Below are 11,161 nucleotides of genomic sequence, written 5' to 3' on the forward strand. Positions count from 1 at the left end.
AGGAGAAGCAAGGCAAGCTGTGGCATGAACAAGAAAACAAGCTGGTATTGTGACTGGGTCAAACACTGGTGCAAGACAAGGGAAATGTAGACTATTTGAACACATGGAGGGAAGGGGAGCACCAGATGAACACACTCGGTGATTAGGGGAGACAATCAGACAGATGACACACGGGGAAGGGCAAGTGACCTGAAACGAGAGGAAAGTTACTATTTCAAAATAAAACAGGAAATAACGAGACCAGAACACAAAATAAAACACAACCTCACCGTGGTGTGACACATTTACAGTGGTATTCAGATCCCTTACTTAAGTAAAAGTACTAATACCACACTGTGAATCTATCTATACTTGAACGTAGATCAGCTAAAATTAAATAATTTCTTATCAGTTACATCACATCACAGCAGACGTTTCCTGATGGAGCCAGCAAGTCATCCAGAGAACAGTCTGAAAAAAGATGACTACAATCCAAATCATGTTCCAGCAAACTGTGAGAAGAGAGGCGAGTGGGCCAACAAGAGGGAGTTCATTCTGGCAGTAGTCGGGGAAATCGTTGGTCTGGGAAATGTTTGGAGATTTCCATATCTGTGCTTTAAAAATGGAGGAGGTATGAGCAAAAGTATTTTTTAATTGAAAGTCAGCTTAAAACAGACTGGAATGTTATTTAATCATTCACATTATTTTCCCCCACTATAATTTATTATTGTCCTAAACTCTCCCCTTTAGGAGTTTTCTTGATTCCTTATGTTTTGATCCTGTTCACCTGTGGAATCCCCATCTTCTTTCTGGAGGTATCTCTGGGACAGTTTACTCGTCAAGGTGGAATCACATGTTGGAGGAAAATGTGTCCTTTATTTGAAGGTACTGCTAGCTTAGTCTATTATCCAATGCAGTGCACACTCAAAAAAATAATTAAGCCAAAAATGTGGACTTTATGTAATTTAATTACATGTAAATTTTCCATGTAATTTTGTTACATACGTTGAATTTAAAAGGTCAAATTAAATGCAATGTTTTCCTTTCATTTAAAAGTAACATAAATAAATTAAATAACGTTAATGCAAATGACATAAACTTAATGTGTAAATTTACTTAAAGTTTATGTATACTTTTACATAAAACCTTATGAGTTTATTCAAGCATCTCATACGCAAGCAGTTATGAAAAAGTTTCTTTATTAACATTAAGCACCAAATTGGGGCAACAGATTACTGTTTAGGGAACACATATTCAACATTAATAAGTTGCTTATTATCATGCAAATAAGAAACATATTGGCGCTTAATTAGTCATTATTAAGTAGTTATTAATGCCTTATTCTGCATGGCCTTATTATACAACCAGTAAGCCATTAACTAAGAGTTTTCCCTCTATTACCTCAGAATTATTGATTATTAGTAGTAAGTAAGGAAGGTTTTTTATATGAGTTATGATCTTAATAAGCTTTACTTCGTATGGACTTTATAAGTCTCTTTAACTTTATATGCAATATTGAATGAACTCATAAGGTTTATGTAAAAGTATACGTAAATTTTAAGTAAATCTACACATTAAGTTTATGTAGAAATTTGCATTAACGCTATTTAATTTATCTATATTACTTTTTAATGAAAGAAAAACATTGCATTTCATTTGACCTTTTACATTCAACGTATGTAACAAAATTACATGGAAAATTTACATGTAATTAAATTACAGAAAGTCCACATTTTTGGCTTAATAATTTTTTTGAGTGCATGCGGACTTTTTAAAATACTTTTTATTTTACTGGTGTGTAGTTAGAGTTGAAGTTTGATATTTTTTTCAACAGGTTTAGGCTATGGCAATCAAATGATATCGCTATACACTGTGATGTATTACATCGTCATCATGGCTTGGGACTTCCTTTACCTCTTCTCCTCCTTCCACACTGTACTCCCCTGGGCCAGCTGCAACAACACCTGGAACACAGGTGCACATCTATATTATGATGGTGTCATGACTGTAGTTTGTTTCTAGAGAAGTACTGTAAATGTATTGTATTAGAAATATGCAGTTTTTTGTAACAAAGCTGACTTAATATCAACATGACTACAATTTTTAAACCTTTAAAGCCAATCTAATTTTGTACTGTTTATTCTTCCACTGCAAGAGAACTGCACTGATGTTGGTAAAAATGATTCAGATCATGGCCACAATAAAAATGCAACATCTTCAGTTGAAGAATTCTGGCAGTAAGTACTCATATCAGCAAAATGATTTTTAAGTTTCAAAATGTATCTTGACATAATTGTCTTTCTGCATGCAGGAGGAGAATCCTGGGTTTGTCTGGAGGAATTGAAGAGATGGGTAGTATGCGCTGGGACCTGGCTGGATGTCTTCTGCTGAGCTGGATCATCTGTTACTTCTGTATCTGGAAAGGAGTCAAGACATCAGGAAAGGTGACATGTTATTCTGCTCATGAAAATTCAGGTGCAAAACTTGTCCATGAAGTGTTTTACATATGTCACCGTCACCATTACTGAACACAGTATGTATTGTTGTTTCTCTCTCAGGTCACCTACTTCACCTCCACTTTTCCCTATTTGATGTTGACTGTGTTGCTGATCCGTGGTCTGACATTACCAAGAGCTGTGAATGGAATTCGATTTTACATTTCTCCTGATCTGACCCGTCTGACTGATCCTCAAGTGAGGTTTATGTGAGACTGAAATCAGTCTCATAAAGTTACTAAACTATCAATTTGGAACACTGATTAATAATTAACTTAATTATAATCAAATTACCATAGTCATACTTAATATTCGTTGAAGGCATTTGAAGTTCTTTATATAGCAGAGGTTGGCATATCAGTCATTAATGTGCAACATTTAAAGGAGAAGCATATTAAACCAAAAATATATTTATTCTAAAACAAAACAAAGCAAGCAAAATACACAATAACTAATCTAAAAGACTATTTACAGTGGAAATGTGGGAGAAAGATTATGTCTGTGTGTGTGTGTGTGTGTGTGTGTGTGTGTGTAACAAAATGGCCGACTGAGGGCAGTAAAGGAAGCTAATCAAAATGATGGAGCCCCTATGTTCTTGAGAGAACAATAGACCATGCTGACTTGAATATCTATGTGTTTGTAAGAAGCCAAATGAAAGTATATTTTATGTAGATTAGTGTGTGAGTAAATCAAAGGAGTTAGTAACGTTAATTTACATGTATGACTTATTGTCTGTAGAGTAAGATTAATCACACAACTTCAAATGATGTGCCTACACAAAATCTTATAACAATTATACTTACCGGTAAACACACATCAGATCAACACCATTGATTAAAGTTTAACAAACTTATCGTTGGTTGTTCTAACTGCCCAGAGTACTATACCCTCTGGAGTCCAGAGTTGAAAAAGGGGGAAGCATTAATCCTTTTGAAGAAGAATCAGCTCCTTCTTGGGTTTTGGTGTTTTCAGAGTGATTTGTTGTTGTTAGCTCCAAAAGCTTGGTGAAGATCTTTGTGACTATATCCAGTATAGATCACAGGCAGGAAACGTAGAGCGGTTGTAGAGGTGATCCAGGTCCAATGGCTGGATTTCTGGGCCTTCTAGGCCCTTCCCTTAGAGCTGGAGAGAGAGTGAAGTTGTCTGATCTACCCCCTGGAAGACCAGACCAGGAGCCTCATGTATCAACGCTGCATACGCACAAAAACATTGTGTACGCTGTTTTTTCCGCACACGCCACATGTATGAAAAGTGAACTTGCCGTGAGAATGTGCGGTGGCACCCCAAACTTTTGTTTACTGTCTTTAATGCTCTATTTAAAACATGTTTCATGTCTAAACTCATACTACACACAACTGGCATTATTTTTTATAGTTTATAGGTCTCGGAAAATGGAGGGAAAATGCTGTTTTCCACCATCAATAACCCGTTCTAAATATGAGGGGATAGATGATTTTTTTCCACTTATTATCATATTTTAGACTTCACCTGCGTACTGCTGCTTACTTGTGCAATGACAATATGTTGAAGTCTATATGTTTTGATGTTAAGATTGTATATTTTCTTAAGTCTATATATTCTGCTATATACCGAATTTCCCTCTGGGGATCAATAAAGTACTTGTGATTCTGATTATGGAGCGCACACACTTTGACACAGTTAACCTGCTTTAATTACTGTGTCAAAGTGCTGATCGCCGATCGTTTCCCCTTTGGTTGAACATGGAGATGTTAACGCTGCAGGTGTACAGCGATCCATGACCCACAGATCCCTCTCCCCAGAGAATAAACGTGTGTTGGAAATCCTTTCAGAATAAGTCAGGTGTGGTGCAAATTTGATCCCGTATGTGATGTTTAATTGGGACAACAAGTTAAGTGTGGCTTATAAACTGATGCGTAAAAATTATTTTGGCACTCATTACGCACTGGCAGCTCTAATGGCTCTGACTAAATTCAATAACGGTGGCGTTTAGAAGGAGTGTGTATTGAGGGACCCTTCTGTCATGGTGCAGGTCTCTGATCCGGCTGCGTTAACAGCCACAGTGACACCTTGTTGCTGATCCCAGACCTGAGGCAACAAAAAGCGAATTTTTCCTGCCTCCACCCCAGAGATCACCATGTCCACCTCGCGCGCAGTGACAGTAAGTTGATTTGCCATTGTTTTGTCGATAATCAGCGGGCATGCCGGCGATTTACAGTCATTTGCGTATTCATTTTCGTGAGGAGCTGGGGCGTGGTTGGTGGTTCGTGCATGTGCGCTCAGTTCCACGCTGGTTGGGATATATGAATGAAAGGTGCGCTGAACCTGGGGTAAGCACAGTTTGATACATGTGGAGGTGAGTTTGTGTATGTACTTTTCTAGTTTTGGGAGTACGCCATCTTTCAGTATGACAGCTACGTACTCTTTGATACATGAGACCCCTGGACAGCAGATGTGCTGTCCCTCCGAGGGAGTTGAGAAGAAGAGAGGTTGAGAATGGCTGCAGGAGACTTTTGTGTCTTAACCTGGTAGTTGTACTTCCTGGAAGGACAGCCAATGAGGTTTCACACCACAGGTATATCCACCTGGAGCTGTGGCGATGGTGGGGATGGGGTTATGTGTCTTTGTTTGGGAGAAACAAAGAAAAACTTCTATTTTCAAGAAGAAAGTCAAGAAATTGCTGACACAATTCAGTACATTCAGTCCATAAATCCAAATGAAGTTGCTGGATACCTGTGACCCCAACGATGTGACACATTGTACAGGGCATTACTTTGCTAACATTGGCACACTTACAGTGATGGACTTTTTGTGGAGTCCTAGGTTTGAACCCAAAAGCACAACTCGAAAACCAAACACATAAGGTTAGTGGAGTATTAATGTTTAAGTCTTTACTCTGACTTAAAAAGATGGGAGTCAGCTAAGTAGGTATAGGTATAACCCTACTTTCTTGCTTCTTATATTCTTACAAGATATTACACACCCAACTTCAATCCTACTGGATTTCCAGTGGCACTCAACTGTAGCATGTTATTCTTTGTCTGTAACACTCTCAGCCTATCCCCCGCAAATTAATGCCAGGGTTAGGCTGCTCTGCTAACTAATTCCTGTGGCCTCTGTCTCCCAGTACTTTTCCACTCTCCTTGCCTCAGCTACGCTCTACCTGCTGGCCACTCTCACCTCATCAGACAACTCCCCTCACCTGTGCACGCACTTTCTATCTCCAATCAAGCCAGTATTTCTGCCTTCTGAACTTAGTTAGAGTTAGTTACTCATAGGCAGATTGTTCTTTGCTTTCATGCAAGACTTTCGAGCACTCACCTTTGGACTGCTTTCCTGTTGCCGACTCTGCCTGCCTCTGACTCAGCTGCTTTAACAGTGTAGGGACCACAGAATGATACACTCAGACCAGAGGCCTGTGGTACCAAAAGAAGGGACCCCTATCCCTGCTTCAGTACAAGATAAACATGTTCAAAGAGAGTGAATCTCATGCTCCTGTGGTTCCTGTAAGATACCTACTGCAGCTTGAAAAATGGCAATATGGGGCACTGAAATGGATGAATTTGCTGATTATCAGATCACAACAATGAGCTGCTGGATATATACTATAAAACTTACCTAGTTCATGCAACACTTTTCACTCTTTCAAAAACGTTGAACGTTGTATATAAATGTCACACTGTATATGGCATATAACAAATACTAACTATTTACTGTTTTAAGGTGTGGATGGATGCTGGAAACCAGATATTATTTTCTTATTGTGTCTGCACAGGCACTTTGTCAGCTTTGGGAAGCTACAACAAATACAACAATAACTGCTACAAGTAAGAAATATTATTCAAGGTACTTACTTTGTATGTCTTTGATATGTTATGCAGAATACAGTATAACAATCTTTTTTTTATTTTTCAGAGACACATTTGCACTGTGCATACTAAACAGTTTAACCAGCCTTGTTGCTGGCTTTGCAGTCTTCTCTGTCCTCGGCTTCATGTCCTATGAGTTGGGTGTTGACATCTCAACAGTGGCTGAATCAGGTATGGAATAGTTTGTAAATAAAAACTGTTGGCGTTGACCCTTGGCAATGCCATCTAGAGTAACTATATATTTAGATAGTTCAGTGTGTTTTGTAGGTGTTCGTTGCCAAGTACTTCAGTTAAGTCTGAGTTTAGCATCAGAGTATTGAAGGTTACTCAGGTTTTTATGTCCTTAGAACATGCTTGGAGTTTAGCTAACTGAGTGGTTTTGCCAGCTTCATTGATAGATATACTTTGGTATCATCTGCATAACGGGGAGGTTTATGAGGAGTAAAGTACAAAGTCCACAGTGTTTGCAGGTTATCAATTTGATAGCCTGCAGTTGAATGATGACATGATGACATATCAACACTGGTCAGATTTTGCAGAAGTCCAACATTGTCTTTGTGTGAACTGACTCAACATTTTAGTAAAATGCTGTAATGTGAGAAATGTCAGACTTCATACGGATAAGTAGTAACTAGTAACCAAGTTGTAACCTGTTAACTAGTTAGTTATGGTTAGACCAAATCACAGTCCTCTCCAAGAATCGGCACCTGTCATGGGCTCTGGTGCAGCACGCCACGCTCCTTCATCAGAGGAGTTCTGCTGCACCTGCAGAGCTCAAGCTGAAGCTCATTCAGTGCTCATCAAGCTCCAGCATTTAAGCCTCACCAGCCCAGCACCAGTTGCCAGATTGTCTCTTGTGTCATGCAGAACTTTCCAGCGTTTTCTCTTGGTCTGATCTCCCGGTTCCGATCCAGTCTGTTCCTGACTCTGTCACCTTGTATCTGCCCTGGTAAACCTGCCTGCCTTCTGTCCCCGACTGATTCCAGCTTGCGTGTTTCCTGGTTGGATTTTCGCCGTTCCTTTGTTGGTGTCTGCTGCTCCAGCTTCTCTTAATAGGAACTAGCCTTCCCAGCTTCTGAGCTGTGCTCTGGACTTTGGTGTTTCTGTGTCATTCAGAGACTCTAGTTGCAAGACTGTGTTCGTGCTTATTGTTTCCTGTGTTTCCTGCTGTGTGTGGAACAATAAAAGAGACCTCGCTCTCAATCTTGGTTGTACTGCATTTGGATCCTGCTTGATTCATGACACCACCTTAGCGTGGTGGAGAGGTTTGTGTGCTCCTGTGACCCTGGGAGCTGTGTTAGCTGGGAGGGTCTCCCAAGGCAAAGTGGTCCCAGGGGAGGGGCCAAACTAAGTGCATTCAAAGATCCTTATGAAGCAGAGCCACGACAATCTGTGTACCTCGCCCAGCATGGGTAAACCACGGCCCCCTCCTTGAGCCAGACCCGGAAGGGGAGCATGGAGACGAAGGCCTTTGTCCAAGGGGCACAGCCTGAGAAAAAAAACATGGATCTGCCAACCTGCAGGGCTAGGCATATCGATCGGGTGCGTGGTGAGGCGGGTACCTGGGCATGCTGACCCCCTGCTTCAGCGGCTGGCTTTGGGGACGTTGAATGTCACCTCACTGGCGGTTAAGGAATCTGAGCTTGTGTGGGAGATGGAGCGTTACCGGCTAGATATTGTTGGGCTGACCTACACGCTTGGGCTCCGGAACCAAACTCCTGGAGAGAGGCTGGACTCCTTCCTTTTCCGGAGTTGCCCAGGTTGAGAGGTGCCGGGCGAGTGTGGGGATAATCACAAGCCCTTGGCTGACCACTGCTGTGTTGGAGTTCTCCCCAAGAAAAGAGAGGGACTGGATAAGCAGATGAAAATGGATAGATGGAAGATTTCACAGTGCATAAATTTAAGCAGACGAAATTGAAAACTCTGTGAAGGGGGGCGTATATGAAGGCAGAGGGCTGGAAATATACTTGCAGTTTTATTTGGAAAGTTGGTGGCGAAAAATGCAAACACAGAAATAAACAATGCAACATGGAGCTAAATGCATCCTGATTGATTATGCCAGCCCTAATCCTTCCCTGTTATTCTACTTCACCACTTGCAGGTCCTGGCCTGGCTTTCATTGCCTACCCTCGAGCCGTCACCATGATGCCTTTACCTCAACTCTGGGCTGCCCTCTTCTTCATTATGATTATCTTTCTTGGAGTGGACAGTGAGGTAAAGTGTTCCCACTCAGTTGTATTTAGAATATACATCAGACTTTTAATCAGCTCAGTTATAAGCCCCTCTGCTCTGGACATGACAAGGCAACTTCACTTTATTTCTCAACTTGAAAACAACTTCTTTTCACTTTTAATGGTTTTAACGTTTCATCGCTGTTGTAAATAATCTGTAAAATATTGTTCATGCTTCTGTCATGTGAGTTTCACTTAGTGATCAGCCATTGAATAACAGAAATTAAGAAAAGCCAAAACAACTGAGGGCCTCATAGTGGCTACTTTACTTGATTGTAAGAAGAAAATGACTTTTCATTACAGTTTGTGTTCCTGGAGGGCTTGGTGACGTCCATATCAGACCTGTATCCATCCTTCTTCTTCTCTGGTCATCGACGTAAACTTCTTCTGCTGGTCATCTGTGGTGTGTCCTTCGTTATTGGCCTTTTTATGGTGACTGAGGTCAGAGTTTATTTTTTTAACCTGTGAATAAATAAATACTACATCTGTATGTCTGTATGTTTCATTCTCAATCTCCTTTTTCTTCCCTTCTCTTTCTTCCCTGTTTTGTGTTGTAGGGAGGTCTTTATGTATTTCTGCTGTTTGACTACTATGCTGCAAGTGGAATACCAATCATGTCTTTAGTAATTTTCGAATCCATCTGTGTGGGATGGATATTCGGTGAGCAACAAAAATTAATTAGATGTAGGGGTTACAAAAATGCTTTTAAAACTGAGCGACTTTCATGACTTGGTGACCCCCAAAGGAGTGGTACTTCTTTAAATTAGGCCATAATTATCAACATTACTGCTTTTGGGGAATTTACACTTTCTGTTGATTATAGTGTCATCAGTGGTTTCACTAAAATATTTAAAAATCTGTCACCATGAAAATTGCTAATGTGACTCAGTTTGCATATATTTCTCATCTGCATTTCCTTAAATATCCTCAAATTGTAATATAGATGAATGCCCAGTGCTTTCATTAAAAGTTGATATAGCTAATTTGACTATCTGCCCACAAGGTGCTGATCGTTATTATGACAAGATAAAGGAAATGATTGGCTACTACCCTTCGTTGTACATGAAATGCTGTTGGAAGTTCTTCACACCATCTATCTGTGTTGTGAGTACATTTATGTTTTATTCTTTCCGTATGCTGTAAAGAACTGAAAACAAACACACATATATGTATGCAGTATATAGTATGCTATTCATTTATCGTTCCCTGGTCTTTTCTTTTCTAATAGGGAATATTGCTCTTCTCTCTGGCCAAGTTCACTCCACTGAAATACAACACCTACCAGTACCCCTGGTGGGGCTATGCCATTGGCATATTTACTGCTCTCTCTTCAGTTCTCCTGACTCCTCTGTGGATTCTCTATAGTATGGCAGTGACCCCAGGAACATTGAGACAGGTAACTGTGTCTGCTGACAACACTGAAGATTTACTGCCAATGACAGAACTTTTCTTAGTGTAACAATTTGCAGATAAGTCCATTCCTTGACTTTCTCTGACCAAACTTACATGCAGCTTACGTGGAGCTATACCTGACAGCTGGTTTACAAAACATATATTTAAAGCAAAGGTTTGTGAGTGAATTTAATGCCAAATCATTTTCTTCTTTTTACAGAGACTGAAAACTTTATGCACTCCAGCAGCCGATCTCTGCGTCACTTCACCAAAGAGAACTCTTCATGCTGAAAGACCTCTTTCTGATACAGAGCTGCATGTTTTAGCTGACACTAACTAACACCCTGCAATCCTAGTGATCCATAAATGATTATCAAATTGCAGATATGATAATGTATGCCCATGTAATGTTTTACAGTATATACTTACTGATGTTTGAGAGGGAGCTGGTGAATGGAGGCCAGAATGTGTCTAATGCTATAATTAGTCTTAATCTTAATCTGGCAGAAACATTTGATAAAAGTTACAAGTTTTTATATTGTAGTTCTGTGGATCAGAAAAGCAACAGCATGTTAGCAACTATATGTATACATATTAAAAAAAAAAAAAAAAAGCCACATAGTTAAGTTCTAATTCATGTTAAGACTTGAAGGTATGTAAGATTCCTGAAACCTTTAGTATCTTCTGAGCATTTTTTACAAAGCAACTAAAAATTCCAGCATAGTAAATGAATAGTCTACTATACTATCAGATGCCATTTCTCTTTATCCTGACAGAAACTGATTGAGCCCTGAAGAGTGCAACATCAAAGAATAATCTACAGCCTGAACCACAGTTTGGGCCTTTGGAAGTTACTTAACATTAATGATAAATCTGGGCTTGTTCAACTGCTGCGTTTAAAAAACACATTTCAGATGTAACAGACTTTTATCAACCTTGAAAGAACAATAACAATTTAAACTTAGTTTAGTGATAGCTATTTTAAATGACCTAAATACAATGTTGGTGGTGGGTGTTATAACGTGGATTGTACATTTAAAGCTAAAGGGTAGCTGCAGGGCTATTGGCTTGTATTTTCAATGAGTTTTTTCAATTAAAAAGGCATTGTTTAATTGTTCAAAAAAAGCAAATCCTGTCTATTGACAAAACTGTTTGACATGAACTGATGTTACTTTGATTATAGAAGCAAAAGTTACTTCTTAAATGTTTCAAAAAG

At 39.6% G+C, this 11,161-nt stretch overlaps 1 protein-coding gene across 1 annotated transcript; it reads left to right on the forward strand.

Annotated features, from left to right (window-relative positions):
- Positions 1 to 420: 420 nt before the first annotated feature.
- On the forward strand, positions 421 to 10,908 carry LOC131980108 (sodium- and chloride-dependent GABA transporter 2-like). Its single transcript, XM_059344281.1, has 14 exons — positions 421 to 610; positions 730 to 864; positions 1,814 to 1,954; positions 2,135 to 2,216; positions 2,291 to 2,423; positions 2,538 to 2,672; positions 6,177 to 6,280; positions 6,369 to 6,493; positions 8,424 to 8,536; positions 8,857 to 8,994; positions 9,111 to 9,213; positions 9,557 to 9,657; positions 9,782 to 9,949; positions 10,166 to 10,908. Exons 1-14 carry the CDS (start codon positions 421 to 423, stop codon positions 10,283 to 10,285), a joined length of 1,788 nt encoding a protein of 595 aa, XP_059200264.1. The 3' UTR covers positions 10,286 to 10,908.
- Positions 10,909 to 11,161: the final 253 nt, after the last annotated feature.

Source organism: Centropristis striata, chromosome 11 (genome assembly GCF_030273125.1).
Source record: "Centropristis striata isolate RG_2023a ecotype Rhode Island chromosome 11, C.striata_1.0, whole genome shotgun sequence".
Taxonomy (NCBI): domain Eukaryota; kingdom Metazoa; phylum Chordata; class Actinopteri; order Perciformes; family Serranidae; genus Centropristis; species Centropristis striata.